The following is a 20,379-nucleotide window of genomic DNA, read 5'->3' on the forward strand; positions in this document are numbered from 1 at the left end:
AGATGACGGCTGCCAGAAATGTATGGATGGAAAGCCATTGTTACACTTTTACAGACCCCGTTCAGCAGAAGTCATACTGCTTAATCATCAGCTTTCCACATTTGAATAACAACACGTCATAGCCCCCACACTTCTGTATAAAAGGGGCCTGGAGTCATGGAGTTGGCAGAGCAAGTTGAACCATCCACTTGGAACTACCTAAACCATCATCATGGGCAAGGTAATGGGATGCTTATCTAAAAATACATTTCCACACAGCGAAATGTATACAGCTTTAATGTTATCACTGATATTTTGACTATTTGGTTCCTAAACTTTCTTCTCCATTTCAGATCGTCTTTTACGAGGAGAGGAACTTCCAGGGTCGTTCCTATGAGTGCATGAGCGACTGCTCTGACATGTCCTCCTACCTGAGCAGGTGCCAGTCCTGCAGGGTGGAGAGCGGCTGCTTCATGGTGTACGAGCGCAACAACTACATGGGAAGCCAGTTCTTCATGAGGAGGGGCGAGTACCAGGACATGCAGCGCATGATGAGCATGGGAATGATGTTCGACAACATCAGATCCTGCAGAATGATCCCCTTCGTAAGACACCATTGATGCATCTCTTTGATTTTAATCCATTTTTTTCTCGTAAGGTGTGTGGCATACTTACATCTTCCCTTTATGGTATTACAGCACAGAGGCCAGTTCAGGATGAGGATCCACGAGAGGGAGAACTTCGGTGGTCAGATGAACGAGCTGATGGACGACTGTGACAACATCATGGACCGTTACCGCATGTCCGACTGCCAGTCCTGCAACGTGATGGACGGCCACTGGCTGATGTACGAGCAGCCCCAGTACAGAGGCAAGATGATGTACATGAGGCCCGGAGAGTACAGGAGCTTCAGGGACATGGGCATGAGCGGCCAGAGGTTCATGAGCATGAGGCGTATCACCGATATGTGCTAGACTTCTGTATCTGACTTAAGTAAATAAAAACGATGTTTAATTATTAACTATGTTTGTCAAGCAATTCCTTTCTTTGTGTGAAATGTCCTTAGCCGTTACAGTAACAACAATCAACACTCTGCACTCAGGGTTGGTAGTCATAACTTTTCCTTTAGTTAATACTTTATTTTTAACCCTGTAAAAAGCTTGTTCCCATCCAAAAGATGTTATATGTTCAGATTAGATACCAATATCACAGTTAAGAAGTAACTATGTGATACCATTAGATATAAATATGAACATGTAGAATTTAAGAATAACTGAAATTGAAAGAGAGTTAAGGACTTTGCTTTTTGATTTTTAACAAACAAAGTCTCTTTAAAGGTCCCTTCCCTTAAAATGTTCCGCCACGATGACTTCAATGTTTATTCTGTCTGTTAAACCTTATTATTTTTGACTTAATCTCCACAATTGTGCTGCATGCACCAAAGAACTGCCTCACCTTGCCGTTATAATAATCTCTATAATATTTTGCTTATAATTCAAAATGAAAAAAAGCTACTATACATTTGCTGTACTCAAAAATCCCACGACCACTTTACTCTGGACTATTTTAACATTAGGTGGTAGTTTCGTTATTTCCATGGTGCAACATTATGACAGCAGGGGATTTATTTTTTACAAACAACATGGTTATCGTTCTGTCGACTAAAGACTAGCAAAACAGAGTGGTGTATCTTTCCCCATTGTTCTCACAATTCAGCTTTGATGAGTAAGCAAAGCTATTCTACATTCTGCTAGAATTTGAATCACTTATTTTTAAAGTCAGCCCTTTTAAAAAAGCTGGTGTGGATCCCACATTTCTAAATATGTCAACAGTGTGACGGATCATAACCAACTCAATATTTTGGTGTCGGAAAAAACGTAGTTCCTTTTAACAACGTGTGTAAATCTCTGATATGAATCACTTCGTATCATACGTAATCTGAAATTGTAATAATCACCTTTAGGAGAGCCATGAGTAGCGCCGCAAAAATGATTATTCTCATGATTAATATGTCTAGTCCAAAGCGATGTCTTTATGTTAAATAAAGCAGGAACATATCTATTTATATCCATGTTAATAATCACAACCAATGTGTTCAAATTTCACCAGCTTTAGGTTTATACTTAAGAATGCATTACATGTTTATAAATTACTGACTGAGTTTAGTACAACAATGTGTAATTAAAGGGTAATCTTATCAATGATGTGTTGTATTATTAAAAATGTGTTACCCTTGTCAATTCAAATTGATATATGCACTGCCCGGACGGAAAAAAGGTCACAAGCCTGTGGGGGGGGGGGGGGGCAGTGCTCTGATCTGGGGTTGCTGCAGTTGGTCTGGTCTAGGTTCAGCAATGTGCCCAAAGAATGAGGTCAGCTGACTACCTGAATATACTGAAGGACCAGGTTATTCCATCAGTGGATTTCTTCTTCCCTGATGGCACGGGCATGTTCCAAGATGACAATGCCAGGATCCATCGGGCTCAAATTGTGAAAGAGTGGTTCAGGGAGCATGAGACATCATCTCACACATGGATTGGCCCCCACAGAGTCCAGACCTGAACCCCATTGAGAATCTTTAGGATGTGCTGGAGAAGACTTTGCGCAGTGGTCTGAATCTCCCGTCATCAATACAAGATCTTGGGGAAAAATTAATGCAAGACAGAAATAAATGTTGTGACGTTGCAGAAGCTCGTGGAAACGATGCCGCAGCAAATGCGTTCCGCAATCAAAACTGAAGGCGGTCCAACGAATATTAGAGTGTTTGACCTTTTTTTTGGACGGGCAGTGTATAATGACATCAAATATAAATCTGCTTTCTTCTTCGAACTGCAGCATCAGTATAAAAGATATCTCCACAACCTTCCTTTTGAAAATTCTTTGCTATCTGAATTTGGGTATCTCAAATAAGAATATTTACTATATCAAAATGATCAACCCAGCAATGCACCGTTAAGATTGGACATCTACAAATAGCGCTACCGTCTGTGTGTGTATGCAATGTGGTGACCAAAAACACGTTTTATATAAATATATATATGTATAACTTTTCTGGTTTTATTATCATAATAATATTAAGTTGAGATTTGTATTTTTAAAGTGTATTCATTTTCCATGTGTGTCAACCTCTTTCCCTTAATTTGTCTGTATGACTTTCAGATCACTCAATAATAAGAAACAGAAAAGCATATTTAAAAGAGAATCACTAGATTTTTATTTAAAATCCTTCATAAAGTGGTGCTCTAATAACAGGAGTCCATGATGCGCTTCATGCTCATGAACCTCTGGCCGCTCATGCCCATGTCCCTGAAGCTCTTGTACTCTCCGGGCCTCAGGTACATCATCTTGCCTCTGTACTGGGGCTGCTCGTACATCAGCCAGTGGCCGTCCATCACGTTGCAGGACTGGCAGTCGTTCATGCGGTAACGGTCCATCATGTTGTCGCAGTCGTCCATCAGCTCGTGCATCTGACCACCGAAGTTCTCCCTCTCGTAGATCCTCATCCTGAACTGGCCTCTGTGCTGTAATTTCAAATGAGTGATCACAAGTCAAAGAAATCCTCCTTCGAATATCATATAAGATTTTTCATTTAGGAAATGTTATATTTTTTAAATACCATGGGGATCATCCGGCAAGACTTGATGCAATCACTCATGCCCATACGCTGGTAGTCGGAGTACTCGCCCCTCCTGACAAAGTACTGGTTTCCCATGTAGTTGGGACGGTCGTAGACCATGAAGCAGCCGCTCTCCACCCTGCAGGAGTGACACCTGCTCAGGTAGGAGGACATGTCAGAGCAGTCGCTGCTGGTCTCATAGGAACGACCCTGGAAGTTCCTGTCCTCGTAGAAGATGATCTATAAAAAGGAATCATTATGATTATCAAAGATTATATAAAGTACACATTTCTTTTGGTTTAAGGTCAACCCTGATTTGATTGAATGTAAGCTAATGCAATTACCTTGCCCATCATGGTTACAGTTTACTTCTAATGCTTCAGCTCCAAATGACTGCACACTTTTTTCGATGTCCACCAGTTGCTTTTATACCTGACCTAGCATCAAAGGAAAAAATGACCCCATTGTTGAAATTCCTGACAGAGCAATACGTAGCAGAGGCCCCCATGTACAGTACAATTCAAAGTTACCTTCAACAGTTCATGATTTGCGGTGGTTGCAATTGTGGGAAGAGGCCCTGCTTTGTATTGTCTGTGCTGCTGCACAACACCAGTCGTTTTTTCACAAACAACATACTGTACCTCACGTTGAAGGGCTCAATCAACATGTTCCCTCCGATCTCGAGTTAATTATTGGGTTGAAAAAATACGTGACTGATGCATGAGACTATTGGAGTTGAAGAAAACGTACAGATTTAATGTAATTCAATTATTCTACACCATGATGTATATACAAAAAAACATTAGGTCCCCTTGAGACATCTATTTGCTGTTTGAGATCAAACCATATTTCCATTTTCCAAAAGTAACACAACAGTTAATATTTTGCAGTTTTTTTTATTATTATTTCCAAATAAAGGTGTTTTCATTTTTAGAACAATAGTTCTTTATACAAATGTACTTATAACATCTGAATACTTAGAATACAGCCTACAAAACCATGCTGACATATTCATACAAATGTAATTAATTGAAACTAATTAACTTGGTATTTTATTTTATCTAGTGTACATTTATTAAATACTGTCAGTGATACTGTGCACATTCAGGTTATTGGACCAATTACATAGCTATCAGATATTGAATAATGGGTAAATGAAACATGGGCAGTAAAGGGGTAATTGCTTTTGTCACATCCAAGGCAGGTGGGGGGTCAAAACCAACATGATACTTTAATCAGTGTTCTGTAAATATTGGTGGTTGTAACAAGTGTGGTATATTGAGAACAAAACCAATGGGGCTGGAGAAAGAAAAGTAGACTGAGGAACGTTTCTAAATAACATACGCATCAAGTTAGATGGATCCGTCTTCACCTGCAGGCAACTCGCAAAAGGAAAATCACAAAGTATCAATAGCTGGCAGAATCAGAGGCTGACGGACTATTTAATTGCTTAATTCACTCAGTGCAGATGTTGCAGATAATGTTACACAATGACAGCAGTAACTGTATTCCTGCATAATTGCATGTGATGTAACAAAACCTAGAAAACTTCCAGATATAATTAGATTTTCTTGCTGCCCAAAGCTGATGCAAATAAATTTGTGCAAAAGTCAAGTATAGATCATTTGATATGGACCTGAAATACATTAAATGCTCTTTGATTTCACTGCAACTTTACTGAGAAGCCTTCCAGAGGACAGCTTTATTTGCACTGGCTTCTTAAATATTGACATCATGTTAAATTCCCAAACTATGTAACGTGAACTAAGCCATTTCAGTTGAGACCATGCTTTCGATTTCTAATCCTTTTTGGATCCACATAACTGTGTGGTCTCTCATTCTGTTGTGGGATATGTGCTGCACACTACTTGTGGAGTGTGCCTTTAAAGGTCTCCTATTATGCTCTTTTATATTAAAGGTCTCAAATATATAAAAAAAACCATGTCTCAATGTCAAAATACCAAACAGATCATGTATTTTAGCATGTCCACTATCCCTCTGTTTCAGCCCCGTTTTCCTAAGTGCTGATTCTGTGACTGTCTCTTTAAATTTGAGATGAGCTGAAGCTGGCCGCGCCCCTTTGGAGCGTCATGATCTCTCTGTCTGAAGAGAGAGGTTTCTAACGGAGAAACTCAGCTAAACGCTGCCGTGATTAAACCCCATATTATGTTCCAAACCACATCCAGCATTATTTCTGAAACACTTCTCAGTGTTTACCACTCAAACAGAGACATTATATACAACAACTCTCAGTCCCTCCTGCAGACATCCTGCACAGAGACACAGAGGTGCTGCGGAGGGGATTCAGGTCGCCTGCATATTGTGTACGATAGGTTGAGACGTGTCACATGGGCGGGAGGTTGCCAGGAGTTCAAAGTAAAGCCAGCCCACATTTCCGATATGACGTCATATCGGCAGCAAATCTGGATCAGTTTGTTTGTACCCCAGTTTTTAGAGGCGTTGGTAAGGAGGAAAAGAGAGAGGGTCGTACTTTCTGACATTTGGTGAGTCTCCTTACACACCGGGGACACATGTATAAAAGACAGCAAAAAGTGCATTTTGCATAATAAGGGACCTTTAACAACTGAATTTGTCAAATGATGAAATTATAAATAACAAAAACAGCGCCCTGAATTATTAAAGCCTTCATAAGTTAAGCTATTTCACAGCATATATTTTATTTATGTGAAAAAACTCCAACGTTTTTATAAATAAAGGTATTTATATGCATTAAATTGTTAAGGTGAAAATATGAGTTTGTATATGATGGATATAGAGGAAAACAGAACCAATTCATAGGCAAAATAATGATCTATAATTTAGACCTCATTTTTCAATTTTGTATAACAGTTGCATTCAATTCAGACAAAATAAACAATGAAATGTAATTAAAATATTATTAACAATAAAGATTGCATAGAACAGGTTATAGATGGAGTTATTTTATTTCTGAGTTTTGTTGAACACAAACCAATTCAGTTGTAAAATTAACAGGAGTCAGTAATGCGTCTCATGGAGCTGAATCTCATCTGATCGTATCCCATCTCCCTGAAGCTCTTGTACTCTCCGGGCCTCAGGTACATCATCTTGCCTCTGTACTGGGGCTGCTCGTACATCAGCCAGTGGCCGTCCATCACGTTGCAGGACTGGCAGTCGGACATGTGGTAACGGTCCTGGAAGTTGTCACAGTCCTCATTCACCTCATTCATCTGACCGCCGAAGTTCTCCCTCTCGTAGATCCTCACTTTGTAGGACCCTTTGTGCTGTACAGAGGGTATATATTGAGTTAGTCTTTTTAAAGGAAACGATTTCCTCGTGAGAAATGCTGAATTTCTTTGATATCATACCATGGGGATCATCCGACAAGACCTGATGCAGTCACCGAAGCCCATCATACGCTGGTAGTCAGAGTACTCGCCCCTCCTCATGAAGTACTGGTTTCCCATGTAGTTGGGACGGTCGTACACCATGAAGCAGCCGCTCTCCACCCTGCAGGAGTGACACCTGCTCAGGTGGGAGGCCATGTCAGCGCAGTCGCTGCTGGTCTCATAGGAGCGACCCTGGAAGTTCTTGTCCTCGTAGAAGATGATCTGAAAACCATGGCTGCATTAGAATATGCATTGACATAATTTGATCTAGAAAGCGTTTTGAATACTCTGCTTTAATTGCACGATGATGTAGAATCCAACAGAGCAGTTAAAGTTGAGTATGACATCAACGTGGATGGCAAATTTAAAACAACCCTGATGTGAACAGCTTAGTATGGAATCGTTATCTTAGTGCGGTAAAAGTGCAAAAAAGGATGCATCTATGTAGCCTTTGTGTGCCCAAAACTTCAGATAACATATGAAAACACTGAAGCAAAGACAAGAACTGAATGTGTGCAAACACTAGAGAATTTAAAACAAATATACCCATGGTACACTCACCTTGCCGTGCATGGTGGCTGATATATTGACTGATGCTATAGCATTCCTATCCTGGATTTAAGCCTTTTTTATACCTAACGTGGCATCCAAACAATCTATGGCACCATTGTATGGAAGCCATGAGTCAGCAGCATGCAATGTTGGACTCTCTGTTTGTGAATGCTGATGGGAAAGTATTTATTATACGTCCTCTCACAGGCTCTATTATTCTAGATAAAAGGGCTTGTGTGTCTGTGAGTTAAAATAGTGATTACTTTGACTTAATGATTCAATTTGTGTGGTTCAGAGTTAACTGCTGGGGAAAATATGTTAGTACATGTTTGAATCTTCTCACGGTATAGTATGGATTCATTCTGTTACCATTATGATCAGGCTGGGGTGACACTAACAGCAGTTTTAAATAATAATGTTGAACTTCATTTATCTCAAGTGTTCCTACAAAGGCGCTGCTGCTATTTTAAATGTCTGCATTATTTCTATCAAGGACCCAGCAAATACCGGTTGGATTTATTGTTTTAGAACACATTACCGGATATGTTTTATATTTTGACGTATTTGTACCCACACATCATCGACATGTTGTGTTATCATAAGTACAGGAGTGGACCTTACTTTACAATGCATGCTTCAAGTCGGATACATGTTGGCTGGTTTGCAATGAAACTAGATATACTGGAGGCTGTGGCGCAGTGGAATAGTGTGCAGATCTTTGGGTCAGGGGAGAGTAGGTTCAAGACTTCCACTGCAGTCGGCATGTCGTTGTGTCCCTGGGAAACACACTTCACACAAAGTTGTTGGGGATTGTCCACAGTATGGAATGTATGTAAGTTTGGATAAACGTGTTTCACAAGTGACATGTAATATGCTTTTTACATGACAAGGCCAAATAAGTTGATCGTAGTAAGGTCTATGATAGTTTACCCACTGCAAAGAAGTCAAAAAGGGAACTATAGTATCTAGGTATTGTCTTTGGTTTGTTTCATTAACATTGGGACCTAAACCTGCTTTTTGCATCTTGTCCAGGTCCGTCATCAAAATATGATTTCAATCAAAACAATTATTTGATTTGGCATAAATAAGGAAATAAAAATGTTTAATAAAATGCAAAAATAATAATGTTACAGCTTATTGAACAGAGTCATACGAGATCTTTTTCAGGACTAAAAACTACTGCTTTAGCTGTAATCACCATCATCGTATATATAGACAGCCGTGGAAAAAATAAGAGAACACTTCAGCATTATTGTTCCTATTGTTTAATTATTTATAGGTATGTCTTTGAGTTATAATAATTTCTATTTGATTTTATTGTATTTTCTAAACTACTGACATTTTGTCTGTGTTGGAATTCAACAGACACTGGAGTGGCCTCATTTTTGTATTTCACACGCAAAGAAAGTGACTTTATACAGCAAATCCCGGTTGTAATAAAACAGCTGTAATAAAATTCCAATTTGCTTAGTTTGTGTTTTATTATTTTACAGAATATTTGCATTAAAATGATTTCCTCTCATTGTAGGTGATTATGTGAACGTTTGCAGTTTGCTGTGTCTATGGTATCATAACATTTCTATCCTCTTCATTATAATCCAACAACACATTCCATTGGTGTTGTAAAGATACTTGGTTTGGACAGCTTTGTTTTTTGATTGTCATTATTAATTGTTTTACACAACATGATAATATTTTGATGAAATGAAACAGGAAAACAGCCACAGATTTTATCTTTCACTTTTTTATTTCAAGATGGAAAATGTCTAGCACATATCGGTGATACGCCTCATGCTCATGAACTTCATGCCGCTCATGCCCATGTCCCTGAAGCTCCTGTACTCTCCGGGCCTCATGTACATCATCCTGCCTCTGTACTGGGCCTGCTCGTACATCAGCCAGTGGCCGTCCATCACGTTGCAGGACTGGCAGTCGTTCATGCGGTAACGGTCCATGATGTTGTCACAGTCGTCCATCATCTCGTGCATCTGACCACCGAAGTTCTCCCTCTCGTAGATCCTCATCCTGAACTGTCCTCTGTGCTGTTTTTGGAAAGGTGACAAACAAATGAGTATCTTAATATCAAGTTCTGTGAGGGTGGTCACGTGAAGAAGAATCACAGTATGACATATGCAACTAAATACCCACCATGGGGATCATACGGCAAGACTTGATGCCACTGCTCATTCCCATGCTCGTGTAGTCGGAGTACTCGCCCCTCCTCATGAAGTACTGGTTTCCCATGTAGTTGTTGCGATCGTAGACCATGAAGCAGCCGCTCTCAACCCTGCAGGAGTGGCACCTGCTCAGGTAGGAGGACATGTCAGCGCAGTCGCTCATGCACTCATAGGAGCGACCCTGGAAGTTCTTCTCCTCGTAGAAGGTGATCTGAAAACCATGGCTGCATTAGAATATGCATTGACATAATTTGATCTAGAAAGCTTTTTGAAAACTATGCTTTAATTAAACTTTTGCAATATTGTTGTATAATGTAAGAAATCCTCCTGGAGCCTACCTTTCCCATGCTCATGTCAGTGGTGGACATATTTGTAGATGAGCTGCTGCTGTTGCTGTTGCTGGTGCTGCACTGCTGTCCTGTGTCCTTTAACTCTTGCTTTTATAGCTGCCAAACCCCTACAGAGTTAGTGGGCCCCCATTGTTCAAACCCCTGACCCAGCAACATGGTACAGTACGGAGCACTGTACAGTCCTGTGTTACTGTGTTGTAATATCACATGATTAGGCCATCGAATACTTTAGAAATTGTACCCTTCCAACCAGCTAACACAAAAATGGGCATTAGGGAGCATACCACTATGCAACAATTCCCAGAACAGCAAATTTTGTTTAATTTCTGGGTGGCCAGACGGTTCATTCCCCTAAACTTTTTTTACAGCACAATGTTCAAATGATTATTATCCCAAAAGTCTAAAAGCCTTTCCCAAAACTAAACACTCTTAGTGCCGATGGCCCATCTGTTAGGCTATTATGCAGAATAACGACATCGGACATTTTCTTTTACCGTAACGAACATAGCTCTCATTTGCTGTTTGCTGTTGCCTTTTTTGGCTAGACATGATGTTCAAGACACCATCTACTTCTGTTTATCGCAGGGAGAGTATCCATTTTCAGAGCAAAAGGCCATTAGAGCAAATGGCCATCTGTTCTCTGGATAACGGACCGTTGGACAACTGGGCTTTCGGAATAATTGGTCATTGGATCAGTGACAGTAAACCCTCTCTTTTTCCAAATGGAATGTTTCTCTTCACTATCACTATCAAATGAAAGCCTTAAGATTATGAATGCAGTTGATTGCAATTGCACCTCATCAGATGTTGTTTTTTAAAAGTTCCCCAAGCGTCATACACCGTAAAGTGTTTGAAACTTTTAAGCACTGCCCCTTTCATAAAGTGATAAAGGAGACACGTTCTGACTCTGTTAGAAAGTCATAAAGAGCAATGTATAAATAACGAATGTTTTTTTGGAATATTAAACCTAATTTGTACCAAGCTTAAAAAATAAAATACCCTCTATTTGATTTAATGTTTTGTATTTTATTTTGTGAAGCCTGTAATATTACACATTGTAAATATACCCAGGGTTAGAATCCTTTCATGATCACGATCTATCGATTTTGCGATCAACCATTTGTCGGTTGGGTTAAGCAGTAAGATGTTCAAGATTCAAGATACTATGCAGCAGTTCAGCAATGAGCTTGTAAAATATATAGCTGTGCAGTAAAGATTTAGTGGATACATTAAGTGAACATCATGAGTGTATGTTTGGCCTCATGATCATGAAGCTCATGCACATATCCCTGCAGCTCCTGTACTTTCCTGGCTTCCAATGAACCACCTTGTCTCCGTTATATGGCTTCTTGTAGATCAGCCATTGACATTGCAGACTGGCAGTGGGACGAACGGCAGAGCTCTAGGATGTTTTCACAGACTCCAGTCAGCTCATGCATCTGACCACCGTGGTTCTCCTTCTCGTAGAACCTCATCCTGAACTGGCGTTTTGTGTGGGGGTTATCACCCGTAGTGATATCACAGTTTGACAGAAGCTGCATTAAACCTGCCATGAGTATCATATGACACGCCCTGATGCTGTCCCTCATTCCCATCATGTCAGAGTACTTGCCCCTCCTCATGAAGTACTGGTTTCCCATGTACTACACTAGAGATGGATTTCATGATTCTTTTCCGGGATTCAGTTCGCCAAGAAGAATCGCTCGTTCGTTCGTTCACAACACAACACCGTAGCCTAGTTCAAGGCAAATACATAGCTGCAACTTCATGATGATGTGTTCTTTTAGACAACACAACAGTGGCTAATGTGTATATTCACCTTGACATTTATTGAAGGTAAATACTAATAGGGTACAGCTTGATCCGCAAATGTATTGTCTTACTTTTTTTTGTTCTCTCTCAGAGAGGGCTACTATATAAAGAAATAAATAACGACTCGATTAAAGCTTGGCAGAAAGATTATATTGATGTCCCCATTTAGCCTACTAGGCTAGCGCTACTGACTGACTGACTGACTGAACGAGAACGACTAGAGAGGAATGAACGAGAAGCATTCCTGTCTCTCATTGGCTAAAATTCAACGAGGGCGTCCTAGACTCAACAGACAACAGCATACGATTGGCACAGCGACTACTACAGCGACTAGTCCGTGGGAGAACGAACCAACGAACCAACGAGAGGAAGGTGAATCGACGAATCAGGTCAGTTTGTTCTTTTCAAAGAGTCGGACAAATTCGAAATTTACCGGTCATGTTTCAGTAACAGATGTTACAAAAGCAACTATAATGTTAATACAGGCTGGATCCTGTTGGCCGCTTGTCACATGGGGTTCTCCGGACTCTTCTATAGGCTGACGTCGTCGGGGGCGGGTCCTCGTATGACGTCACCGTCGCCATCTTGTTAGTGATGTCCCGAAGCTCTCACCGACGATATTCTATTATGCAATCCTTCTGAGGTTTATCAGTTATTAAACACGCAATAGTGTCATTGCAGCATCAATGAGTGAGAGGTAGAGGCGGTGTGTTTAGTATGTAACTCCACGCGTCCTTCTCCCTGTACTGATATATACAATACAATATTAGCTATATGCTATCTGAGGCTAAAAACAACATCCGGTAATACTACCGGAATTGGACAAATGTGGTCCGTCCAGAAACAGTGAATTGTCTTTTAATGTTCCGCACCAATATATTGATTATTTCTAACATATTCCAGAGAAACTTTCATAACAGCGTTGTGATGCCAAACAGCTTCAATTCAGACTGAAACACGTTCACTATGCCGGGGGTAGGATCAGCTGCTGGTGTGACAGTCAGACAGTGAATACTTTCCTGTGGCCGCTGCCGTGAGCTAACCGCAGACTAAACGCCAGTGGACGGGCAGCACTGCAGCGGGCGGCAAATGCTGGTGAATCAAATGAATAAACAATGAACCACGACGTTCTGGAGAAAAGGGATACGGTTTGAGAAGTAGTTCTTTAATTCAATCTGGCTTCATATGACAAATGCAACACGATCATCGACCCGACCCAGTCCCCGACTGTTGTTGTTAAAGTAAACGGTGATGTGATGATGCAGCACCAGTAATTCAGCTGTCAAAACACAAATGCTTTGGGATAGCCTACGTTATCTAAGTGTTGTATGAGCATTACTACCGGACATTTTGACCGGCAGGTTTTGAATTTACCGTTTTTCTATACATTTTACCTGCTAAAAACGGGTAATTACCGGCTAACGGAAACCAGCTGCTGCCACATTAGGAGGTCATGCATCGTAGAAGTTAAACTGTATAAACTAACTTGTTATGGTCTAGATAAATCAGCATGGTGAGTATGGTGATCTAGTTCTTAAATACAATTTTCAGCTTATTGCAAAAAGTTCTTGGCTTCTCATGTTCATGTTGTTGTAGCTCATGTTGGCTGATGTCCAGGCCCTGCATACCCTGTAGTGGATGTGGATTACATCTCAGGCACCTCATGATCTCCTGACGAAAAGACTATCATAGGCTTAATGCCTTTCCTCGCTGAGTACGAAGGAATCCATTCGTTTTTTTGTCCAAAAGTAGCTCAAAAATATAGAAATGTAATTGTTTTACTGGTGTTGCGATGTGTAATTGTGAAACAGAGGAAAGTTTTGAATAATTACAATCTATTTCATTTTTTAAGGCTTTTTCAAAACAATGATAGCTTGCATTTAAACTCAATGCAAGACATGCATTTTTATTCTTGCTCTCGGAAATCAATCGTTTGCATTTCATTGTGTTCAAGAAACTATAATGCAATCGTCAAATTAAAGCAGTTATAAAATACAGAATGCATTGAATGACTTAAAGTGTGTTACTTACAGATAAGTGGTATCAGTATGCTTATAGGCATGATCTGGTTTTCAGCTATGTTGTAGGATTTTGTGCACAAGGTGTGCATTGTCTGCAAATATCTATTTTCTATTTACGTATATGTTTATTATGGCATGACTCTTAGAAAATTATTTAAATATATACTAGGAGTAGTGAATCTAGATTTGAGTTTCATCCAATATATTTAAAATGTTATTCAATGTTATGAAGTTTCATTTATTATATTCAATTTTTAAGTAGTATTGTTAATTGGTAGGGATTCTTAATTGGTCTTTGGGATCCATAACATTGTAAACTGACATGGATATTAAAAAAACAAAACAGAAATGGATGTCTAAAGCTTTGCACAAAACTTACTTCAATTTGATAATAGATTATCGGTAGAGCTTTGACACATTGGTAAATACCCCAAACATATAGCCATATTTCTTATTACTGTTTATATTTTTTTTAAATAGCAGATGTGTACTTGTGGCAGTAGGGCAATAAGAGTGACAGAAAGTTAAAGTAGTGCAGAAACGTTTTATTTAGTGGCAATTGTTAGATTCAGTGAACATTTAGTAGCAAGAATCCATGATACGCCTCATGCTCATGAACTTCATGCCGCTCATGCCCATGTCCCTGAAGCTCCTGTACTCTCCGGGCCTCATGTACATCATCCTGCCTCTGAAGCTGGGCTGATCGTACATCAGCCAGTGGCCGTCCATCACGTTGCAGGACTGGCAGTCGGACATGCGGTAACGGTCCATGATGTTGTCACAGTCCTCCATCAGCTCGTGGCTCTGACCACCGAAGTTCTCCCTCTCGTAGATCTTCATCCTGAACTGGCCTCTGTGCTGTTTTTGGAAAGGATTCAAACGAATATCTTAATATCAAGTTCTGTGAGGGTGGTCACGTGTTTAAGAATCACAGTATGACATATGCTACTAAATACCCACCATGGGGATCATACGGCAAGACTTGATGCCACTGCTCATTCCCATCATGCTCATGTAGTCGGAGTACTCGCCCCTCCTCATGAAGAACTGGTTTCCCATGTAGTTGGCACGGTCGTACACCATGAAGCAGCCGCTCTCCACCCTGCAGGAGTGGCACCTGCTCAGGTAGGAGGTCATGTCAGAGCAGTCGCTCATGCACTCATAGGAGCGACCCTGGAAGTTCTTCTCCTCGTAGAAGGTGATCTGAAAGAAAAAAGTCAAAGTCAAAATTACATATATAAGGCAAAAGAGGATCAGATAGAAGTGAATGGTAATTGTTAGAAGTCACAAATAAATAGGGTAATCCCATTTTGTAAACTTAAATGTTGTGCCTATTACAAAATGATTGTAGAAGTACCTTTCCCCTCATGTTCATGTCGGTGTTGCTCATGTTGGCTGTAGAGGTGCTGTTAGTGAACGTACTGCCTCTCTGTTAACATTTAGCTTTTATACCTGTTGAGCGAAAAGAATCAGTGACCCCTCCCCCTCAGAGAACCCCCCTACTCAGCAACTTACTATTGAGGCCAGCAGAATACAGAGGTCATGTCCATTTTTCAGGAACTGCATACCTTGTAAAGGATGACAACTGACTACCACAGTGACAACTCACACTGACAAAAAAGTCTAGTTCTTTCTTAACTTATCTTGCTGAGTATGATAAATTCTAGGATTCGTGGTGTTGACTAATAGAGGCACAGAAATGTAAAAATGGTCAAGAAGAAATGTTTTGCTGGTTTTGCAATATGTAATATTCAACCAGAGAAATGGGTGACTGTCATTTTCTTCTTACTTTTAAAGCTTTTTTGGAAAACAAAATAGCCAGCAATTGAACACATTGCTTTGGACCACATTTTCCACATACGTTTTCCCTGAAGAGGCTCCCTGACACCTCAGTCTTTAAGTCATAATGTACGTTTAGTAAGATGGCAAGCTACGATATGACTGGTAGAAGGCAAATGAGTAGTGTGTCAGTTCTGGTTGCCGAGTCAAACAAGAACTTATGACTATAATCACCTTATTTGACAAAGTGACCATTTTTATAGAGGGGTGAACATTTTCCATTGGCCGACCTGGAAGTGAGCTTAGCAAGGGGTCTCTTGACAAAAAGCAATGAGATTTCCCGGTTGGATTTTTTTTATATCAAATAATCTCCGTGGCAGACATATTTTATTCAGCAGGAAAATATCCACATATTAAGACCAATTCATGGTTTTTGAAGCGGCAGAAGTGAAAGCTATCGTTGGGCTATAAACAAACTACACATGATCGAAGGCTGCGCTTCACTGCTTAGCAATAGGCCGACCTTTGTGGCATAATGACTTTGAGTGTTTATTAGGTCACTTGTTAGCAATTGCCCTTTCATGACACATAGACGCTTAGGACATTCACCACTGGGGTCATTTCTGCCACATTTCCCCCTTATTTGACAAAGCGACTGTCGTGGCGTTTTAGTCCTTTCCTTTTAAAATGAAAAAGCCACTTTCAAGAGGTCGGGATTCATGACGCGCCTCTCTTGGTTCCCAAAAAACATGTGCCGAGATCGTCGAGTTGAATATTCAGGTATATTGGGTGATCCGGCACAATAAAGGACATAGACTTTCTTTTTTTAACATAAAGTAAAAGGTATGTCTCCGTTTCCAAACCATAACAAAAAGAACACGGTCAAAAAGATTACACGGCATCCGGTCTAAAGACACCCAGCTGTGTCTGATTGCCCCCTACATACGGGCACTCAGACATGCACACAAATATAGGTTATTAAATAACTTATTTAATAATATTCTAAACAGTATTGTGGCTCACAAAAATACATCTAAATGTTCTAAACTAAAATGGCTCTAACAGTGACCATCGTTATAGTGGTGCAGTGAAGAAGATTTTTCGTTGGCCTTGACCAAATCAATGAGATTCCCCATTGGAATTTTGATATTGCAGAAAATAATCTCTGTGGCTAACACACAATTATGATACTCATGCAGCTTCGAACATTCACCAGTGAGATTCTTACTGCTGTATTTTATTCTGTAGAACAAAACGAATAGTCTCTCTAACCACAGACCTTATTTCAGGCGTATCACAAAAAAACTGTTAAAAAAAAGCGCTGACTTTTAAACAAAGGAAGTGGAAGTTGTAAAAGTCATTCTGGGGTTTTTGGACTTGTTGTGCACCACTTCATTGACCTAACTCCTGATATTCTGCACCTGACCCTAGTTTCAAAGTCAACAGTTGCTGTACACAGCAGTTAATCTTGAACTGCAGTGATGGACAATCACTTACATTATCTCAATACGGTACCTGAACTTGAGTATTTCTATTTCATACTACTTTATACTTCACTACATTTCAGAGGTGAATATTTACTTTGTAGTTACTTTGAAGATACAGATCAATAATTTAAAATAAATCAACACATCATGAACGACAGCGTACGTCGGTATAGTTAGAGAAACTTTATCGGATGAAAATGTTTTACTAAATGAACCTCTCAGACAACCTTTGTACATAGGAGCTATGCATCGTAAATATTGTTGGAGCGAATGAACAATGCTTCAGTGTAGGAGAAAACACTGCACCATAACTTATGAACTCATCTTACATCTAACAAGAATTTAAATGAACTGACAACAGTTTCAGGCCGTGGGTTGTAAATCTTTCACTTGTGTTTTCTGCAAATTGAGAACATTTTCTCTCAGTGATTCAATGTGTCTCACAAAAGGAGTTGTGGCTGGATATAGATGTATGAACTGGCACATTTGGAGGAATAGGTGATGTTTGAAGCTTTCCTTCGTGGCACAAACATGAGCAAGCATTACCTGTCTTAAGTGGCTGCCATTTATATGTTTATTTTCAGTATCTTAATGAAGATGTTTCCCGTGTTAAAGGTGAAATATGTAACCCTCGTTAGCTTTAAAAATTGAAAGTATATTTTCAGTGTAATTGATTATCCATAGTGGGTTACCAAATATTTGAAAACACAGCAAATGTATTCCTTTTTCAAGAATATGTAAAAAGAGTGACATTTCTCATCAGATTTAAAGCATCTAAGGATGAACATGTGTCTGATGTTGTATTTTTGTTATAGCATAATATGTCTTTTTGAATGTTTGACAGTAAGCTTGACAAAAGTTAAAGTATTGCAGAAATTATTTATTCAGTGGAATTTGAAACATTGAGTGAACATTTAGTAGTAAGAATCCATGATACGCCTCATGCTCATGAACTTCATGCCGCTCATGCCCATCTCCCTGAAGCTCCTGTACTCTCCGGGCCTCATGTACATCATCCTGCCTCTGTAGTTGGCCTGATCGTACATCAGCCAGTGGCCGTCCATCACGTTGCAGGACATGCAGTCGTTCATGCGGTAACGGTCCATGATGTTGTCACAGTCCTCCATCATCTCGTGCATCTGACCACCGAAGTTCTCCTTCTCGTAGATCCTCATCCTGAACTGTCCTCTGTGCTGTTTTTGGGAAGAGATTAAACAAATGAATGTCTAAATATAATGCTTTATAAAGGCTGTCACCACAGGCTGTCTCGTCCTCCGAATGTCCGGATAAACTCCTGAACGGCCCATCCTATCCAGGCTGATCCTGTCGCTGGTCAGAGAGCTTTTTCAAAAAGTTCTTGTGTCAGTAGTAATTCTATGGTCCGTTTTCATGGCATGGTTCAGCCTGGCTCTCGCTGCCGCAGAGAGCACAAAGCAGTTAGCTGCCTTTCAGACTGCGTCGGTGTAATATTTTCAGTATTGAGTTTTGACAGATCCTCATTTTTGTTGAAAACTGTAACAGTATGTAGGTTTTTGATTAGTTAAAGACATTGAGTATCTGAGTGTGCATGTAAGCATGTGTTCCCATTAAGGCACTCTGTCTACTAACTGTAGAAACGTTACAGAGGAGGTAGCAGTAGTTGGCAGTATACTGTTTCTTTGTGTTCGAGGCCATTAGTGCTTGCCTTGCAGTAGTGTCATGCTTATCAGACTGAAGAGGCAGGTGTCAGTCAGACATCCTCTTTATAACACAAAAACTATTGGTGTTAGAATTACTGCTAACATTTTTGTTTCACTTGCAGGATATCGTTGGTTGTCAACCCTAATAGAATCACTGTATGACTTATGCTGCTATATACGTACCATGGGGATCATACGGAAAGACTTGACGCAGTCCCTCATTCCCATCATGCTCATGAAGTCGGAGTACTCGCCCCTCCTCATGAAGTACTGGTTTCCCATGTAGTTGTTGCGGTCGTACACCATGAAGCAGCCGCTCTCCACCCTGCAGGAGTGGCACCTGCTCAGGTAGGAGGACATGTCAGAGCAGTCGTTCATGCACTCATAAGAACGACCCTGGAAGTTCTTGTCCTCGTAGAAGATGATCTGAAAGAAGTGAATTTCAGTGGTTAGAAATGAAGAAACACGGTGAATACGGTAATCTTTTTTGTGAAATGAAATTCCTGCTAATAACAAAAAGACTTCTAAAAGTACCTTGCCCCTCATGTTCATGTCGGTGTTGCTCATGTTTGCTGTAGATGAGTTGTTGCTCCTGAACTGCTATCCAACCTGGTTAACCCTTCCCTTTTATACCTGACTAACGTAAAGAATCAGTAACCCCTCCCCCTCAGGGAACCATCTTACTCAGCAGTTTACCATTGAAGCAAGCATAATACAGAGGTTAGGTACATTCTTACAGGGACTGGTGACCTTTCAGAGGATGACAACTAACTCTATCTCGTAACCCTCTCTAATGGTTTTGTTGCTAGGTGGGACTGTGAAACAAAGGAAGCCACATTTCCTTATTTTTAATTTCGACTTGTCTTAATACAAAATAGTTATTATCGAGCACAATACTTCTTCTGCCTTCGTAAGTATTTTCCCGTCACCTCATTCCCAGCTACGGTACATCATGAAGGTTGTATAAGACGGCAAGCTGTGATTAGTCGGGATCTCTTGGCGGATACACACCAATCATTTATTACTATATCATCGCCTTTTTAAACAAAAACCAAAACTGTGTACTCTGAATGTAGAGGTAGAATCAGATGATACAGCTGGAAAAAAACCCCACAAACTTACAACTCATCAAACATATTCTGTTTGTATGAAAGTGGGTTTTTTCCAGAACAATGGGCCTTTGTAACGACGGCTATTTGTTTTAGCGATAAGTTGATGTCACACAAATTAGCTTTGGGTTCAATATGAGCTTTTTGGGGGTGTTTATTCGGGTTTCATAATAATGGACGGTTGAAACAATGGCATGGCACCTAACTGTGAACCAAGAGTACATGTTGAACTCTTGTTGTGTGTTAAATGAAAAATTCAACTTCAGTAGGAAGTCCTGGTGTTCTTTCGACATACAAACAAAAGAGTCTCCTCCATATTAACAACGAGGTTGATGTAATGGCCCATCATTTTATTTAATCCCAACAAAAAGTGTGTTCTTTCATTTAATATTAATGATAATAATTGTTCTAATTTAGCAATAAAGTGCTATACGAAAGAAAATAATATAG

At 40.0% G+C, this 20,379-nt stretch overlaps 6 protein-coding genes across 6 annotated transcripts; 1 reads left to right on the forward strand and 5 right to left on the reverse strand.

Moving 5' to 3' along the window:
* The first annotated feature begins 150 nt into the window (after positions 1-150).
* On the forward strand, positions 151-1,000 carry LOC134867865 (gamma-crystallin M1-like). Its single transcript, XM_063888730.1, has 3 exons — positions 151-220; positions 333-584; positions 678-1,000. The coding sequence occupies exons 1-3, from the start codon at positions 212-214 to the stop codon at positions 951-953; spliced, it is 537 nt and encodes a 178-aa protein (XP_063744800.1). The 5' UTR covers positions 151-211; the 3' UTR covers positions 954-1,000.
* Positions 1,001-3,169: 2,169 nt separating this feature from the next.
* Positions 3,170-4,093, reverse strand: LOC134867868 (gamma-crystallin M3-like). Its single transcript, XM_063888734.1, has 3 exons — positions 3,940-4,093; positions 3,596-3,835; positions 3,170-3,500 (listed from the first exon to the last, which is right to left on the reverse strand). Exons 1-3 carry the CDS (start codon positions 3,949-3,951, stop codon positions 3,222-3,224), a joined length of 531 nt encoding a protein of 176 aa, XP_063744804.1. The 5' UTR covers positions 3,952-4,093; the 3' UTR covers positions 3,170-3,221.
* A 2,428-nt stretch (positions 4,094-6,521) lies between these two features.
* LOC134867867 (gamma-crystallin M3-like) lies at positions 6,522-7,665 on the reverse strand. The gene is made up of 3 exons (XM_063888733.1): positions 7,525-7,665; positions 6,943-7,185; positions 6,522-6,858 (listed from the first exon to the last, which is right to left on the reverse strand). The coding sequence occupies exons 1-3, from the start codon at positions 7,534-7,536 to the stop codon at positions 6,583-6,585; spliced, it is 531 nt and encodes a 176-aa protein (XP_063744803.1). The 5' UTR covers positions 7,537-7,665; the 3' UTR covers positions 6,522-6,582.
* Positions 7,666-9,239: 1,574 nt separating this feature from the next.
* LOC134867863 (gamma-crystallin M3-like) lies at positions 9,240-10,174 on the reverse strand. Its single transcript, XM_063888728.1, has 3 exons — positions 10,031-10,174; positions 9,664-9,903; positions 9,240-9,557 (listed from the first exon to the last, which is right to left on the reverse strand). The coding sequence occupies exons 1-3, from the start codon at positions 10,058-10,060 to the stop codon at positions 9,282-9,284; spliced, it is 546 nt and encodes a 181-aa protein (XP_063744798.1). The 5' UTR covers positions 10,061-10,174; the 3' UTR covers positions 9,240-9,281.
* A 4,225-nt stretch (positions 10,175-14,399) lies between these two features.
* On the reverse strand, positions 14,400-15,376 carry LOC134867860 (gamma-crystallin M3-like). The gene is made up of 3 exons (XM_063888725.1): positions 15,233-15,376; positions 14,836-15,078; positions 14,400-14,733 (listed from the first exon to the last, which is right to left on the reverse strand). The coding sequence occupies exons 1-3, from the start codon at positions 15,263-15,265 to the stop codon at positions 14,455-14,457; spliced, it is 555 nt and encodes a 184-aa protein (XP_063744795.1). The 5' UTR covers positions 15,266-15,376; the 3' UTR covers positions 14,400-14,454.
* A 2,640-nt stretch (positions 15,377-18,016) lies between these two features.
* Positions 18,017-19,417, reverse strand: LOC134867861 (gamma-crystallin M3-like). The gene is made up of 3 exons (XM_063888726.1): positions 19,355-19,417; positions 19,004-19,246; positions 18,017-18,334 (listed from the first exon to the last, which is right to left on the reverse strand). Exons 1-3 carry the CDS (start codon positions 19,385-19,387, stop codon positions 18,056-18,058), a joined length of 555 nt encoding a protein of 184 aa, XP_063744796.1. The 5' UTR covers positions 19,388-19,417; the 3' UTR covers positions 18,017-18,055.
* Between the last annotated feature and the right edge of the window lie 962 nt (positions 19,418-20,379).

Source organism: Eleginops maclovinus, chromosome 7 (genome assembly GCF_036324505.1).
Source record: "Eleginops maclovinus isolate JMC-PN-2008 ecotype Puerto Natales chromosome 7, JC_Emac_rtc_rv5, whole genome shotgun sequence".
In the NCBI taxonomy this organism is placed as follows: Eukaryota; Metazoa; Chordata; class Actinopteri; order Perciformes; family Eleginopidae; genus Eleginops; species Eleginops maclovinus.